General features: G+C 34.9%; 1 protein-coding gene across 2 annotated transcripts in view; it reads left to right on the top strand.

Annotated features, from left to right (window-relative positions):
- The window catches only part of LRP1B (LDL receptor related protein 1B), a 1,938,417-nt gene that overhangs the window by 1,275,811 nt on the left and 643,524 nt on the right, over positions 1-19,082 (top strand). For both annotated transcript variants that reach the window (XM_058434432.1, XM_032145942.2), the window contains exons 26-27: positions 7,183-7,347; positions 7,627-7,871. In XM_058434432.1, the coding sequence (XP_058290415.1) occupies positions 7,183-7,347; positions 7,627-7,871 (410 nt within the window). The remainder of the gene's footprint in view (positions 1-7,182; positions 7,348-7,626; positions 7,872-19,082) is intronic.

Below are 19,082 nucleotides of genomic sequence, written 5' to 3' on the forward strand. Positions count from 1 at the left end.
CATTTAAGATTTAGCAGGACTTGATGTCCTTTTTTTTTTTTTTTTTTTAATTGAGACAGAGTTTTGCTTTTGTCGCACAGGCTGGAGTGCAATGGCATGATCTCAGCTCACTGCAACCTCTGCCTCCTGGGTTCAAGCAATTCTCCTGCCTCAGCCTCCTGAGTAGCTGGGATTACAGGTGTCTGCCACCATGCCCAGCTAATTTTTTTATTTTTAGTAGAGATAGGATTTCACCATGTTGGTCAGGCTGGCCTTGAACTCCTGACCTCAGTTGATCCATCCGCCTCAGCCTCCCAAAGTGCTGGGATTACAGGCAGCCACCACGCAGAGCCTGGTGTCCTTTTTAGACCGAGGAGTCCAAGCCCTGTAATTTAATATCACAAGTACTTTAAAAGCATGTACAGAAAGATAAACAGATGTAGTAACCTTAATTTTAAAAAAAGAAAAATTAATATTAGTTTTTTTCCTAAACAAACCAAAACTTAATAACAATGGCATAGGAGTTGTTTTGATAAACCATAAAAATCTGTTAGACCAGTTACCAAAGGCAAAAGAAAAGACTGTCTGCACTGCACAGAATATTATTTTGGAAGAAAACATTTCCTTTAGACCTTTAAGAAAACATTGTTAGCATCAGGCCACAACAAACAAAAGTTAAGGAAAAAACTTATATGAGCTGAAAATGAGTTGAAGGAGAGCATTACTATCTTGCTCCCTTTAAAACGGGAGAGAAAATCGAAAATGGTGAGATGCAATACATTTGAACTTTGTGTTAAAAAAAAAAATCTGTTATAATTTACTAAGAATAAATCAATCCCTTAAGAAAATGTCATTGTTCTAACCAATCATTTATTGTATGTTTTTTAATATCAAGCCCCAATCTATAGAAAGATCATTATAATTTCCCTTTAATTACAGACAGCTCAATCATATAAAAGTTGTTTTTTTAAAAACATTTATTTTGACTTACACAGATCATTCCTGTCATGCTTGGACTTTCTGGTTTGTTCTGAACATCTCTGTTTCTTAAACAACCAGTCGTTTTGTTCTAGGACTAAATCTACTATACAAGACTCTTTCTCATATAAAAAAAAATTTCTCTTTAAGCTTTCTTACCAGAAAAAAAACCTCTTTATTTTTATAACTTTCTTTACATTTCTCTTATTTCCCCATTCCTTTTATCTTGTTTTATACATAACCTTTAAATAAGCTTTGAATTGGGCAAAAATTTTTCACCTTTTTAAAAAGGACATACTTTTTTTGAAAGAATGTTTTCCTACAAATATACTTTTATTGAAAAATACCTAAATAATGAAATACATATTATTTAATATAACTTTAGGATCTAAATTATGATGAGTTTGTTTACGAGTATTTATCCCATTACATTTACCTAATTATTTTATTTTAATCATTTACCTACATTATTTATAAAAACTGTGATAGTCATCATTTGAAATTATGGAACTACCATTGCAAAATTACAACTGAGACAATGAAAGAGATCTGAACTGACTCCATCTTGTTTCTAACCTCCAAGCTGTCCTTGTTTGTTTCTGGGTGTAGGCCAAACTAATTTTGTATTCGTATTACTTAGTTTATAGTTTAGCTCTGAAACAAAAACAATTACATTCCCTTCCCAAAACAAACCTTACTGCCTGTGGACTAGACTGCCTAAAGCCACAAGATTAGAAGTTATGGTAATCTTACTAAGTTTAAGATGTAGCTGTTGTTATTAAAATAATATCAATGTCTTGTTTATTAAAGATCATACAAGCAAAGATCATTCTGTCTTGGGCTGGGTTTATAGTTTTGTAACCCCTATGCCAAATTTTGACACCTTATAATATTCGGCAGGGATAAGTAAGAAATTGCTTGATTAATAAATGCAAACAAAAATGTATTCTGGAAATTCTTAACACATTTCTAAAGTCTTAACTACTTTACCAAAAATTTTAAAGCCAGCTTATTTATTAAAGATTTTACTTGTTATGTAAACTTGAAAAAACATTTGACTAGTCTTTTTTTTCCTGATAAAGTATTTGACTCAAGTGCTTTTATTTTTTTAAACCAATTAATTAGAGCTCTTGTATATATTTTTAGTAGTGAAACATTGTGTACACGCACATAAATACATAAACGTATTATGCTTGCTGATAGAAATATATCTTATAGATTCATAAAGACCTTTTTTTTTTTTTCCTGTCTTGGACTTTCAGATTCTTGATAACTTGTTTCACAACCCTAGGCAGTTGTCAGCTAAATAGCCTTAATTTTTCATATTAAAGGAAACAACTAAGATGAAAATCAAATAGCAAAATTTACATCATAAGGTGCAGAGAGGAAAAGTCTGGTGGTGCTAGAGGGAGACTAAAGATGGATGCCAAATCAAACATAAAATTAAACAAATCTATTATAGGGTTATATAAGGAGACCAATTTTATTTAGATAGAGACTATCTATCTTTAACTGGATCTTTGAGCTCTGGGTAGAGCCCACACTGAATCCTGGGTCTCCAAAAGGGGAAAATTATTAAGAGGCTAAACTACGTGATGTGCTTACGGTTCATTAAAAAAAAAATAAATAAAGACATTTCTAAGTGTCTAAACTATACTTTTCCTCACAAAACCAAGAGTAGCCTATGTTGCAATAGCTACTTTAGTAAAAAAAAAAAAAAAAAATCAGGTGACATAATACAAAAGCAAGCAGCTTAAGAGCTGAGATGAACTTGTCTGTTCACACTCTTCAGATTCATTAAGGAAAAACAGAAAGTTTTCCCTGAAAGGGAGCCTGGTGCCTTCTCTGTTTTCTTTAGGGAACTCCAGGCTATTATAAACTATTTTAGGTCCCTCATGCAGCAGAGGGTGAAAGAGAAAGGAAAGACAGCAGAAGTAACTAAAGAAAACAGAATTCAGTAAACCGAGAAGAGAAAGAACTTTTGCTCAAAAAAAAAAAAAAAAAAAAAAAAAAAAGACAAGGTCCTAGGAGAGGAAAAGAAACCATGAAGGACTTTTAAATACAAACACACACACACATACACACACACATACACATACACACAAACACACACACATCTTGGATGTTAGCTTTTAATTAAGCTGGCTTCTAACCATTGAGCTCCTTAAAATCTTTTAAAATGTCACTACCATATTTCAGCTAGGATAAATTGCTGCTATTTCAGAAGTAACAAGTATCAAACGAGAAAAGGCTTGATATAGGAACCAAACCCAGGCTGTCATGGTGGAAACAAAAAAAAAGAAGGCAGAACCTTAGCTATCGAACTGCAGCATGGGATCACAGCCATTGCTCTTTCAGTTTGGCCTGGCTAGCAAAATGTTTGTCTTGTTATGTAAATAAAGCCCCTATAATAGTCAAAATCAAAAATCTCCAAAATTTATTTTCCTTTCACATTTCCATGAAACTGAAATTATTTTAAAAAGTAACTAATGGAAACCAATTATTTGAAAGAAATTCTATGAGAGGAATCTAATCCTATGATCTCTTGCCCTGAATCATATTCTCATGGCTTTGATTCACGTTTGCTTCATAAAACTAATCTACTTTCACATAGACACTGTTGTAGCATTTAAACATATATATTAGTATTTTCTCTCTCCCTTTTTTCTCTCCCTTTCTCTGTTTCCTTAACAGCTAGCAAGACTGTGAAAGTTTTCCTTTAAAAAATATTTATTCTCTATCAATATGTGTGTGAGCATGCATGTACAAACACAAATCTTTTCTCTGTGCTAATCATTCTGTGTGCTAAATTGTTTACATCCATTATCTCACCTAACGTTCCCAACAAATGTGTACTATAATAGTTTTTATTTTCAGATGAGAAAATGGGGTTTCAGATTAAGTATGCAGAAGTAATTGAGAAATTCCAACTGTGATCCAAGTTTGTTTTACACAAATGCATATACATTACCACTATTTAATATTGACGCAGTTATCTAATAACACTTAACAAATGTCAGTGTTTTAATTTATATAGGAAGTTCCACTCTCATCTTTCTTCCCTTTTTGCCATACTCTTTTAGCATATGTAATTACAATGTTTATAAATATAATGTTTTGAACAGTCCTCTAATCATATTTGTAATTTCTGTTGTCTGTAGCAGACTATATTCTTTTCAAAAATACAAGTCATGGTGAATACTTACTTTACACCATTTCACATTTCCTTAAATAGACATAATTTTTTTAAAAAAAGAATATGGATTAATTGAATTTTAAATTTTGTTGTAAAGGATTGTTTCATTTTACAAGGCAATTTACCAAATTCCTATTTTCAAGGATTATACAGAATAATAGAAGAGTCAAAAATAATAAAACTATATATAATTAAATGAAGAGAAAATTTATTTTTTTACCATTTCATAATTTTACCATTTATCAACAAAATATTGTCAGACCGGATAGAAAAACGTACTGCAACATTACTTTCTCTTTTTGATTGCTGCTGTAAGAGCAAAGGAAATTTTTCACTCCCTCTCTGAAGGTTCAAGTGTCCTGAAATAAACTGGCAACAAATTAGCTAAGAAAAGGCATACAGGATTATTAACGTGCAAGTGTACATGGGAGCCATACAAAATAAAGAATCAGAGGGCCAGATGGTTGAGGCTTATATACCCTCTTCATACAGGAGCGGGAAATGGGGAATGTAAGGCATTTTGAGGAGTGGTAAATAATTTTCAGGGGAATTGAATGAGCTCAAAGAATAGACAATGTCCTGGGCCAATGTTCCTCTGACCTCTGAGTGGGGTGGCTATAATTTCCAGAGAGGTGAAGGGAAGAACCTCACAGTGAACAAACATTGTCTTATGCAAATAAAGCCTCTCAGAAAATCTCTCAGAGCTTCCTTCAGAACAATAGATGAAAAGTCTGTCTGAGTGTGGTGATGAGTCTTTTTTTGTCTTTGTTGTTTCATCATTCCTGGTTATTTAATGAGATTCCAAGGGAGGGGTTTTCAGACAATTGCGTTTTTTTTTTTTGAAAGAAGTTTTCTTCAGTCCAGTAAGGGTACTTCCAGAAAGAGAGCCCCTCCCTTGTGTTTGGGGCAAGGAAGAGAGAAACAAGAGAAGGTTAGAATGTTCTTGAAAGGCAGCTTCCATGAACTTTCAGTTTCCTTTAATTCAAAAAAGTGCTCAGCATGCCAACGTGCCATACTTTGGCATATTATTCTCTGAGCCCCAACACTGTCTACATCCATCAACACTCAATTCTAAGCTTCTGAAATTTGTTCCTCTTCCACTTTTCCCTTTCACTTAATGGAATCTATATACACCCTATCCTTCCCTCAATCGGAGATTGCTGAAACAAGAAACTGATGGTCTCCTGAGATTCTATTTTTTACCTCATTTTTTACACCCAGTCCATCAGCTAGTCCTGACAATTCTACCTTCAAATTATATTTTGAATCAATTCACTTCTCTCCTTTATTGCCACCACCATACTCTAGACCACTATCATCTTTTCTGGTCTTTTATATAACCACTTAACATGCTCATATTCTTACCTCACTATTGTCTATTCTCTGTATAATAGCCACAGTGATTAAAACAGTATATCCACTAAGGCAGCTGCTGCAGCAGCAGCACTAGAAGCCAAAGCAGATGAGAAGGCAGCGATTGCAGGCAAGAAGCCCGTGGTAGGTAAGAAAGGAAAGAAGGCTGCTGTTAGTGTTAAGAAGCAGAAGAAGCCTCTGGTGGGGAAAAAAGGCAGCAGCTACCAAGAAACTAGCCCCTGAAAAGAAGCTTGCAGAAAAGAATCCTACTACAGAGGAAAAGAAGCCTGCTGCATAAACTCTTAAATTTGATTATTCTATAAAGGTCAAATCACTTTGGACAGTTTCTTTTGAATAAAGACCTGATTATACAGGCAGTGAGAAAAAAACAAAACAAAACAGTATATCCACATAATAGCCACGGTGATAAAACAGTATATCTGTTTTATCTGGTACAGTATATCCCATATACATACTGATTAGACAGATATACCGTCTCATCACTATTGTTGTGGGTTTTTTATTCCCCCAATTCGACAGGCAGGAGTGTTACAGCTCTTTTCTTCCTGCCACATGTAGCTTGGCAAGCAGGAGCGTTACAGCTCTTTCACTCCTGCAGTTCAGCGAACTCCAGGCTCTTGTCCCATGACCAAAAGGAATAAAGTACATGGATATTGGAGAGGGAGTAAGGCAGAGTAAAATTTATTGAGTGAATGAAAAGCTCTCAACAGCGAGGGGGGATTTGAAAGTGGGTAAAGTGGGTAGCCTTCTCTGAGGCTGAGTCTGGGGTTTTTATGGGCTTCAAATGGGGGAATTCTTGCTGATTGGTTTATGGGTGGGCTTGGAAAAAGAATCATTCAATAGGTTAAAGGCATCATTCAGAAAGAACCAATTAAGAGAGAGTGGGTAAGACATGGATGGAAGTTCTTACTATGGTTCATGGATTCGACCCAGAACTGGTAGCCCGGTTTTCAGACTTTAGACTGCCCTGGCTCAAAGGTTGAGTTTTACCAGGGACCCATTTCTGGCTGCCTGGGAATTTGTCTATCTCCTGTCGCTGTGACTATGGCTGTATATATTTACTATACATACAGAATAATATTTCTCCCCTGCTTAAAAGCCACCAAAGGCCTATGCACTTCTTATTCCCGTAGTATAAAATCCAAAATAATTCTCTTACCCTACAAGACCCAGAAGATCACCTCTTTGACTTCCTATTTCTCCCCTCTCCTCCTCACTCACTATATTTCTAATACATTGGCCTTATTTCTGTTCCTCAAATAGCCCACATTCTTTTCCCTGTTAGGGCCTTACCATATGTTGTTTATTCTACTTGCCATGCTCTTTATACTGCTGACTTCATTCTTCAGTTTTAGTATAAATATCACTCCTCAAAGTGCTTTTTTCTGATCACCTTCTCTAAGTAGGTCAGTCACCTGCTATTCTCTCTCTTAGCATTTTTTTCAAAATATTTCATGAGTCATAATTATATATTTATGCATTTATTTAGTCTGGCTCCTCCACTGGACCATAAGCCCCATGAGGATAGATAATACATCTGTTTCTCTTGTGACTTATCACCTATCCAGTGCCTAGCATATGGTAGGCACTCAATAAATATCTGTGAAATGAATGACTGAAACAATAGCATTCTTTCTTTTTTTTTTTTTTTTTAGAATTCTTTTCTGGACAGACTGGGATGCAAATTTTCCTCGCATTGAATCTGCCTCTATGAGTGGTGCTGGCAGAAAAACCATCTATAAAGACATGAAAACTGGGGCTTGGCCTAATGGACTAACTGTGGACCACTTTGAGAAAAGGATAGTGTGGACAGATGCCAGGTTTAAAAATTTTTCTCTTTTCTGGATTTTTTTTTTTTTTTTTTACTTTCCTCAGATAATATTTACAACATTGGAAAGTGTCCTAACATGTCAGTATCATGTATACATATATTAAAATTGGAGGTTTTTTTTTTTTTTTTGCTTTCCCCAAATCAGATACAGACTCATAAAAATATTTATAAAATACCTTTTTTTGTCATTTAACTGAGTTACATGATTATGTCTCTGGACTAGTTGAATGAGCTTTGACAAACTACTCATGTATTTATCTTTCTGTAGGTCAGATGCTATTTATTCAGCCCTCTATGATGGAACAAACATGATAGAAATCATCCGAGGTCATGAATACCTTTCCCATCCCTTTGCTGTGTCTCTATATGGGAGTGAAGTCTATTGGACAGACTGGAGAACCAACACATTGTCCAAAGCCAATAAGTGGACAGGGCAGAATGTCAGTGTGATTCAGAAAACCAGTGCACAGCCATTTGACCTTCAGATATACCATCCCAGTCGCCAGCCACAGGGTAAGTGCTTGTTCACTTATGGATTAACCACCCAGAAAGTATTATCATCTTAATCATATAATATTTGAACTATAAAATAACTTCTATAAGTTAAAAGTTATTGACATTTTATGCATACTCTATGAGGGAAGTGGTTTCAACCTTTATTTTAACTAGTTTATAATTTTTTCTCTTTCCCTTTTTATTTTATTTACATATAAATATTTAGGGGCATCTTAATTCCTAAGATGCCCCTGTATATTTATTTTAAACTAAGTCCCTTAATTTTTAGATTATTACCATGTAGCATATTGGAAAGAGAGGGGTTGGTACGTGAGAAAGGGTGAACCATTTGCTTGAGTTCCTCTATTTTAAGAGAAGTGAGTTCACAGGCCCATATGTGCTACCTCTCCCCATGTATTCCACCTTTTGGTTCAACAGTGAACCCCATCTTGGTTTTGTGATTGTGTTTCCTCCACTCAATGTTTGCCAAATGTTCCTATCCTAATTCTCACTTTTCCCCTCACTGGGATACCATGGGGTATCCCATTTGGTGTAACATCAGCTCATCCTTTTATACTTTTTCCCCATTATATGTGATGTAACCCTTGGAAATCTCATTTGAATTCAAACAATGTCCCCTTCATTAGCATATTTTCATTTTAGATTTATGATTCTTAGATGACAAGCTGTCTCTTGCATCTTCTCCTCTTTCTGTTTCAGTGTGGAATAAGCAGATCTTCTAACTCATTGGCATGTAGGGCATTTGTTCCACACATCGAGCCTTATTTTTAAAATTTGTATTATAGTATCTTTTAGACTTGACTAAAACCAGTTACCTCTCTGGTTGACAATATCACATGGCTATTCTTTGTCTTTCTTCAGTGTGTTGCCTTCATTCTCCCTTGATACTGTTTATTCTACCAAAATCTCATCTGCAAAATTTTCTGTGCCCTTTCTCTGACAATCTGATTGAATCTAGTTATTTTCCCAGATACTCTCAATTTCTTAGTTTCTATTTTCTTATGTAATTGATCCTTCTTTGCTACGTGGGAGTTTCTACACATACTGGTTTCTATACATACTGCCTACATAGGTGAGCAATAACTTTAATTTTTTTCTTCTACTCTTGACTTCTTTCACCTTATAAGCTAAAAAGCATGAGGACATTATAGAAAAAAATATATAGATTAGTCATTTTTGCATTTAATAAGGATTTAGTAGATATATTGAATTTGACTAAATTTAAATAAGGCAAGAAGTTATTATTCTGACCAGCAATGTGCCACTAGTATAATGAAAAAATACGCTTCTCTAGAATTTCCTTCAACAGAGGAATGCCTAGCTGTAAGCAAACACTGTAGATGACAAGCACTTATAAGATATGAATGGTTTTGATTATTTCAAGTGCAAAATTATTTACACAACTCTGTTTTTGTCCCTAAGATTTTTTGGCATTTTGTAGTAATAATAATTTGTATGTTCAGTGCAATCTAAATGAACTAGACCATGAAAAATGGCCTTCATCTAAGTATTGCATCATCTATGTATTGCATCATTCCTCCTCACCCAAAATAGGATCAATGTCCTTCATTTACTAACTGCACTGTCTAATTCGCCTACATTGGCATGACCCTTAGTAAACTCATAGAACAGGAAGAACCACGATACTCTCAAGCTTTCCTGACATTTATGCATATATAGAAATGAGACATTCATTGTCATTTTTTGATTGGGGGGAGGCATCCTTGACATCTTTACTTAAGTCAAAATATGATTTATATATGATTTTTCCTCTTTACATAAAATAAGCAAGATTTTACTATGTGGATCTAATTTAACATATTTTCCCAGGATTCAGGGCAAATATTCTAGTCTTTAAATACATTTAGAGAATATCACCTATGAAAAGAACTTGCTATTTCCTAAATGAAATTCAGTCAGTTTCCAATTTTGAAAGCGATCAGAGAACAGTCTACTTTTCCCCATTATAAGGATCACTGAGCATATAATAATCATTATCTGTCCTGTTTATCTGCTTCAGTGAAGTAACACTTCCACTGCTAGGGAAAAAAGATGCAGGAACATATTGACTATTTTATTACTGAGGATAGAATTAAAATGAAAATGGTGACAAAGGCTCAGCATTAACACAAATGAAATAATAATAGCCTGTATTCTGGTGAGTAATAACATGATATTCATGAAAAAAATAATAAATTTTAAAAATACATGACATTCAGTACTATAAAATTGAAATATATCTTTCACAAATTAAAGAAATAAAGGTTACAAATACTATCTGACATTATCTAATCCTCCAAGTAGGAAATTAATAAAAGTTTTAGCACCAGTTTTCTTACAAGTAAGCATTCATTATGCACACAAAGTTCCAAATTGGTTATTGGACATTTAAGCAGAATATTTTAGAAATATATTTTAGATCTCTTTGGTTTTTAATGTTGTTGTTATACGGGACTAGAAAGAAACAAACCACAGCTTAAACATATGCAATGTGAAGGAGCAGTAGTGGGTATTTTAAATATTAATTAAAAAAATTACAGCATGAGGGAGCCAAGCTTAGAATTAATGGCATGGCCTGGGTTCATATCCTAAACATATGATTTATTAATTGCATGATGTTCCTTTCATCATTAGCATAGTTTTATTTAAGATTCATGAGTCTCAGCTATTAATGTGTTATTGGATATTATTGGCAATTTATTTAACCTCTGTATCTGCTTTTTCAAAATGGAGATAATGTATCTAAATCATAGGATCTTGTAAACGTTGAGTTTAATCACCGTTTAACACAATGTAGGTTTTTCTTTAAGTTGAAAATATATAATTCACGAAGCCATCTAATCTAGCTATATTTTTATCAGTGAAATACAATTATTAATTAAGTTTCAGGTATATTAAAAAATAGCAACAACAAAACTCATTTACAATAAACACTTTTTGGGTCATGTGTTAGTTTTTGTTTGGATAATGAGATCTGGGATTATATAATGAAGCATTAAATAAAAGTGGTTTGTGATTATGACTTTATAGTGTTAAGTGTGCACTTATATCATTTTTATTAGTACTTTACAGGTGTTAGTCTCAATGTGTGCAAAGACTTGCAGGAGCAATTCTCCATCTGAGACTCCTTCTCACACGTACCAATTGTAAATTCTTATACGAGCTCAAATTTTACCTCCTCTACATTCACAGTTAACACCATAAGGACTCAGCATTTAAAGCCTGTATGGTTATTTATTTATTTATTCGTTAATCGTTTCCTAACCCTGTCGTACCTACTCGCCTAGATTATAAAATATTTAAGGAACAGTGTTTCATTTATTTCTTTGTGTCAACTATAGAGTCTAGCTAAGTCTTTTATAACAATATTGATAATTATAATAATAGCAGCTTACTTGATTATCATTGCATTTCCATGAGAAAAATTGTTAGCCATCCAGTTTCACAGATGAGGAACCTAAGACAGAGAAATACTAAGTAAATTGCTCAAGGTCTAACAGCCAGGGGATAATCATTCTATTATCTGAACAGAAGTCTGAAGCCAAAGCTTTTGTCTTACTCACTGCACTCTACAGGCGGAAGACATTAAATGCACATATATTCCTCTTGGAATTGTTGCATCATATCACCAGATGGCAGTAGAGAGTCATGTTTTCTTGACATTCTCCTTGGACAAACTTCCTTACCTTCCTGGAGTTTATAGTCTAAGAGGAAGAACAGACTAAATTAACAATTAGGATAGATACAATCATTGTTAAGATAGATGTATTTTGAATGTAAGAGTATAGTAAATGTGTTTTAAAAAGTAGCAGGGTGTGGTACTAAAAACAAAACAAACCTTGGGATTAGCTAAGTTTAATTCTTCCTTCATGTCACTCACTAGCCATGTTACCTGAGGCAAATTACTAACTTGGAGGGGTTTTATTTCCACATTTGCAGATCGAAGCAGCGAGTAAGGAAAGAATAAATCAGAGACAAGATTGGGCAGGGGTCAGATCATGCTCACACTCAAATAATATCCCTACAAAGAAATATACAGTTTTTTCCTCTGAGATAAATGGTTCCAATGATGTTAAACATAAGTGTGCATTAAAATTAATGGAGGGCTTATTAAAACACATATTGGTGGGTGTTACCCAGAGATTCTGATTCGGTAGGTCTTAGGTGGGGTTTGACAGTTTGCATCTTTAACAAATTCCCAGGGGATATGATGCTGCCTTCAGAACCATTCCTCTAAGAAAAGGAGAAAAACATTTAAAAAAAAAATGGTCAAAGGAGTAAAAAAAACAGATTTGCATGATAGAAATTTATAAAGGATTGGTTGGAGAGACAGGATTGAAGTGTATATGTGTGTGTATGTATGTATAGAATATATATATGTGTGTGTGTGTAACATATATACACACACACACACACACACACACACACACACACAGAGATAGTGAGAGATTGATTTTAGAAATTAACTCATATGCTTAGAGAGGCCAAGAAGTTCCACAACCTACTGTAGGCAAACAGAAGAACCAGGAAAACCAGTGGTGTAACTCAATCCAAATCTGAAGGCCTAAAAACCAGGAAGGGTAGGTGGGTAATGGCATAAGTCCAGGTCCAGGAGTTCACAGGCCCGGGAACCAGGAGTGCCAATTACGGAGTGTAGGATAAGATACTTATCCCAGCTCAAACAGGAAACAAACTTGCCTTTCCTCTACCTTTTTATTCTATTTCGGCCTTCAACAGATTGGATGATACTTCCCTGTAATGGCAAGGGCAGGAAACTTTTAACCCAGTATACTAATTCATATACTCATCTCTTCCAGAAACACACCCAGAAATAATGTTTTACCAGCTATCTAGACATTCTCTAGACTAGTCAAGTTTACATATAAAGATAACCATTACAGGAAGCTACTTCAGTAGATCAGGAGGTGGCTGATGCCAAAATCTGGGAGATGCTTGTAGGTGAAATGGTCTTTGATGAGATATACTTAGAGGTGAAATCAATAAAAAGTAGTGATAAAGATTTGAGTGAGAAACCTGGGGAAAGGAGGAAGAATATGGGATGGCTTTAAGAGAGAGGGTCAGCAAATATATTCTGTGAAAGGCCAAATAATATTAATGAATATCTTAGGACTTGTGGGCCATGCATTCTCTGTTGCAGTTACTCTGCTGCAGTTGTAATGTGAAAGCAGTCATATGGGAAATGAATAAGTGTGGCTGTGTGCCAATAAAACTTAATTTCTGGACACTGAAATTTGAATTTCATACAAGTTTTATGTGCCATGAAATAGTATTCTTCATTTGGGTTTTTTTCCAACCGTATAAACAAGTTGCTCACCAGCCAGTATTAGCCTTTAGGCCATCATTTGCAAACACTTCATTTAAAGGATTATCTGAAAAATTAAACTTTGGAATGTGCTGAATTTGAGATACTTCTGGGATACAGTTGAATATTTAAGGCTAAAAAGAAAGGAAGGTTTGGTCTAAAACTAGAACTTTCGTAGTTATTCAATTGTAAATTGAAGGAAAAGTGTGGATAAGATTTCTTAAGAGTATTACAGAAAATGAAAAAGGGCAAGGATAGAGCCTTGGAGAACTGCAACACTCAAAAGGAAGGCAAAGAAGAATGCTCAGAAAAAGTGCACCAACAGATTTCAGGACAAAAAGGGAAAGCGTGTGTGTGCACGCACACACACACACACACACACACACAAACACGAAAGGAAGAGTTTCAAGCTAACACTAGCCAACAGTATTTGCTTTTGTAGAAAAACCAATAAAAATAAAGACATAAATGCATTCGTTGGGTTTGGCAACCTGGAAAAAGTCAGTGATAATTTTAGTGAGAGCAATTTCAGTGGGTTTGTTTGCATATGTCCTCGTGATCCTAAATATGTCTGACATTAGATATTAGTATAACTTTCAACTCTTTTTACTACAAAATATAATTTACTAAATAGAACTAGATTGTTCAGTCAAACAGTAAATTCCCAAAAAAATACCTTCATAGCAATCAGCTTAGTCTAGGGCCAGATTGCTTGGGTTCAAATTCCAAATTTGTCAACTCCTGACTTCTAGTGCATTAGTATTAGTTTGTTTCTCTACATTAGTATTTGTTTGTTTGCTTGTATGTAAATCTGTGAAATGGAATTGTGATAAAGATTAAATACATTAGTCTTTTTTTTTTTTTTTTTTTTTTTTTTTGAGACGGAGTCTTTCTCTGTCCCCCAGGCTGGAGTGCAGTGGCGCGATCTCGGCTCACCGCAACCTCCACCTCCTGGGTTCACGCCATTCTTCTGCCTCAGCCTCCCGAGTAGCTGGGAATACAGGCGCCCGCCAACACGCCCGGCTAATTTTTTGTGTTTTTAGTAGAGACGGGGTTTCACCGTGTTAGCCAGGATGGTCTCGATCTCCTGACCTCGTGATCCGCCCGCCTCAGCCTCCCAAAGTGCTGGGATTACAGGCTTGAGCCACCTCGCCCGGCTTAGTCTTTCTCTTTGTTTTTTGAGATGGAATCTCACTCTGTCTCCCAGGCTGGAGTGCAGTGGCACAATCTTGGCTCACTGCAACCTCCGCCTCCCAGGTTCAAGCGATTCTCCAGCCTCCGCCTCCCAAGTAGCTTGGATTACAGTCGCTTGCCACTGTGTCCAGCTAATTTTTGTAATTTTAGTAGAGATGAGGTTTCCCCATGTTGGCCAGGCTGATATTGATCTCCTGACCTCAGGTGATCTGTCCTCCTCGTCTTCCCAAAGTGCTGGGATTACAGGCGTGAGCCGCTGCGCCTGGCCACATTAGTCTCTTTTAAGCAGTTAGAAGATACCTGGCAAGTACTAAGCACTTTAAAAGTGTTTGTTAAATATATTAAATAGATAGATTAGACAGATGATTGATAGATGATAGATAGATAGATAGATAGATAGATAGATAGATAGATAGATGATAGATAGATGATGCACAATTCTCTTACTTTGTTTTACACATTGCCACCAAACTCTCCTCCCCCACGCTGTAAGGGAGTTGTTTGTAAGCATAGAGAAACGGAAGTGTAACTCTTCTTTTGTATGCTTCTCTACCACCCATCTGCCATGTCATTCTTCTCTGTGTCCTCGCTCAGCCCAAAGGTTTTTTCTTCATCACCACTCCAGGTGCAGGGTTAAGTTTTCTCATAAACCCAGCAGGAATCTACCACCCTGGGTTTTTCTGTTTTCTTTTGTATTTCTTTCCTTAGCTGCTCTAATTGGAATTAAAAAAAAAAAGTCGTTCAAGAATGTGATTGTTATTTTAATTACAGAGTGCTGCAAACCCTTTATCTGTTAGATTTTCACCGATTATGTTTTTTTCTTTTTGTAGAAACTTATATTTCATGTAAACAGAACTTGGTTTAAAGGGGTCTTAAATGATTGTTGATAAAAATAGTACTATTTTTGCAGGAACATTTAAGTTTACTTTCAAAGTCAGGCTACTGACTCAACTGCTCCTTTTAAATTTTATTTTGAAAACCATAGCAACTGGTAAATATACAAACTGTTTTAGATAATAATATAACATCCTTTTAAAAAAGAATCAAAACCCAGAAAAAGAGAGGAGTAAGACATTGAGAGGTTTCTCCACAGTTACAACAATAATTAGATCAAATATAGTTATACCAGTTATACTCTAACTCAGTCTCCATTTCACATCCCTGTTTTATAAGACATCCATGAATTGGCCCGTGAATGAACGAGTGAAAAATCAGAATGAATTGCTTCACGTAGAGAGGTTGTGTACGGTAGTAGTTAAAGCCTGGACTCTGGAACCTGAATCTTTCATCTTTCTGTTCTCCTTTTAATACTTGTGTGATCTTGACTGAGTCCTTTTCACCTTCTCAAAGTTAAGTTTAGCCTTTGCAAAATGAAGGCAATTTTTTTTTTTTTTTTTTTTTTTGAGTCTCGCTTTGTCACCCAGGCTGGAGTGCAGTGGCGCGATCTCGGCTCACTGCAAGCTCCGCCTCCCGGGTTCACGCCATTCTCCTGCCTCAGCCTCCTGAGTAGCTGGGACTACAGGCGCCCGCCGTCACACTCGGCTAATTTTTTTGTATTTTTAGTAGAGACAGGGTTTCACCGTGGTAGCCAGGATGGTCTCGATCTCCTGACCTCCTGATCCGCCCACCTCGGCCTCCCAAAGTGCTGGGATTACAGGCATGAGCCACCGTGCCCTGCCAGGCAATTTATTTTCATAAACAAAGGTGACCATTAAGAGGAATAAATAAAATAATGCTTATAAAACACTTGGCACATTTTCTAGCATAATATGATAAATTGTTTAACTTCTAAGATCATTTTTTTTAAATCCCACTGTCCATTATAGGAAAATTGCAAGCTGTTTCTCAAAAAGTAAGTTTAACATCGAAATGATTTAAGTGCCTCCAATTGCATCAGAAAAATATTTCTATAGAAAATTAAACTTTTCTTGACAACATCTATGAGAAAACAGGATAATCTTATTTCACAATAGAAAATGTTATATTTTAAGAATATTAGTGATACTCCTTCACTAATTCGCTCCTTAAAGGACAAAGTATCACTTACAAAACCTGAAGGATGAGGGATTTCATATAGGACTATTAATATTTTCAATTGGAATTATGGGGAATATGATTTTCACATGATAAAAGGTTTTTTTCTTTCTTTTTTTTTTTTTTTGTCAAAAAGAAATACCCTCAAAAACATGTTTCAGCATGGTAGAGGTGAATCTCAAATATTTGCAGGTTGCTTAAATTATTTGCTTCCACAATTTACTATATTAAGATCTAGGCCAGTCCCGATGGCTGACACTGGTAATCCCAGCACTTTGGGAGACTGAAGCAGGCAAATCACTTGAGCTCACGAGTTCAAGAGCAGCCTGGGCAACATGGTGAAACCCCGTATTTTCAGAAAAAAAAGAAAATCTAAATAGACTGGGTAAAGATAACGTGGTACATATACACCATGGAATACTGTGCAGCCATAAAAAGGAATGAGATTATGCACTCTGCAAGGACATGGATGGAGCCGGAAGCCATTATTCTCAGCAAACTGAAGTAGGAACAGAAAACTAAACAACACATATTCGCACTTATAAGTGGGAGCTGAACGTTGAGAACACATGGACACATGGTGGGGAACAACACACACTGAGGCCTGTGGAGGGGTGGGGATAGGGGAGAGAGAGCATCAGGAAGAATCGCTAATGGATACTAGGCTTAAAACCTAGGTGATGGGTTGATCTGTGCGGCAAACCACCATGGCACATGTTTACCTATGTAACAAACCTGCACATCCTGCATATGTACCCTGGAACTTAAAATAAAAGTTAAAGAGAAAAAGAAAAATCTAACTACTTGTCATATAAACTAAATTGCTCTTTCTCTTTCCTCTCTCTCTCTCTCTCTCTATATATATATATATACATATATATTATATATAAAATATATTTTTTTAGCAGAGTTGATAACGTAGGATATAGGTTACACATGTACATACATACATACATACATAAAACATTGTATTGTTCTCCTCACTGTTTATTCATATGTAGCATCTCTTTATTTCATATATTTATATACTATCGCTATGAGATTTATGTGATCTAACATGTATCCTATCTTAAAATGTGGAATCCCTAGTTCTACTCCAAAATCAGGGCTTCTCAATATCCGCACTTTACACATTTTGGGCCAGATAATTCTTTGTTAGTTGTGGGCTAGATAGTTCTCAGCTACACTTCCTGTGAATTGCACGGTGTTTATTAGATCATTCACCTCTATTCATGAAGATGCCAACAGTACTCCAAGTCATAACAACCAAAAATGTCTCAATTTATTCCCAAATGTTTCTTGGGAAGCAAAATCACCACCGTCTCCACGGATTGAGAACCACTGTCCTAGATGGTTTTTTAAAATATTGTGAATATAGAATCATTATAAAAATAGAAACTTCCCTGATATGTTTTTTTTTCTTTCAAAGCATATAACAAGTGACATTAACAGAGAATAAATTAAGATACCAGAAAGACATGTCATCTCTTTAGAACAACTGAAAGTTAGTTGGTATTTTAAGACACATTTCTCCTACAAATGTAACATTATATTACATATATATTTTCATCCTTTTACACCAAAAGCTGCGTACAGATAGAAATGATTTTGTGGTTTTAAAAGTTCTCTCTGTAGAGATACCTGTAAAAGATCAGATAAAATTTTTAGACATGTTATATTCTACTTTATACAGTATAAAATTAATTCATAAAGTATGACATAATTTGAGGAATGTAGCTCCCTCATAAATAATGCTGTTAGAATCTGGTGAAAGTAAAGCATGCTTTACTTGCACATATTTTATGTGTATATATTTTAAATAAGGAATTCACTCAAGTTCTTCAATGTGAAATGTTAAACTTATCACTTGAAGATGTTTGTCATAGGGAAAATAGGATTTGAGATTAGTGTTTAATTGCAAAGTACTTCTGAAAATTCCTTTCTTTAAAACTATTAAGTCCTTTCCTAAAGGAAAATTACTAACAAACATTATTTTATTACAAGAGTAATTGTTTTCATACAAATAAGGTTCATTAACAGGATGAATATTAGTTACTATCAAAAATGACTACATGGGAGGGAGAAAAATCTTTCTCTGTCTAACAAATTGGATCCTGGCATTCTGCTTTGAGCATGGTTTTATTAGGTAAACACATACACATATTTTATATTGCATGAACATTTATGTGTATTTTATTTGAATTTATTGGAAAAACTAGTTGTTTGGATTTAAAGTGGTTTTTCTTTTCCCCGGTGAGAAATGGACTATAATTAAATACAGTTTGAATCAAATGTGAAATTATATTTAATGATATTATTTTTCTTCCCGGAGCATACATCAGGCTTGTGTGATTGCACAATTAACATATTTCTCCTATAAAGTATTGTAGTTATGCGTTATTTAATCTTTTCACCTGAAGCTATGATGTGCTTTAGAAAATTAACTTTCTAGATTTTTAGATTGCTGCAATTTTAGAATATATACTCACATACATTTACGTACATGCATATGAATCCAAATGTCCCTACCTCTAACACAATAATAGATACCATAGAAATTTTAGGAAAAAAAACAATGTGTATATGTGCGAGAGTGTGTGTGTGTATATATATATATATATATATATATGTGTGTGTATGCATATACATATATATCT

This window comes from Hylobates moloch, unplaced genomic scaffold (assembly GCF_009828535.3).
Source record: "Hylobates moloch isolate HMO894 unplaced genomic scaffold, HMol_V3 SCAFFOLD_24, whole genome shotgun sequence".
Lineage (NCBI taxonomy): Eukaryota > Metazoa > Chordata > Mammalia > Primates > Hylobatidae > Hylobates > Hylobates moloch.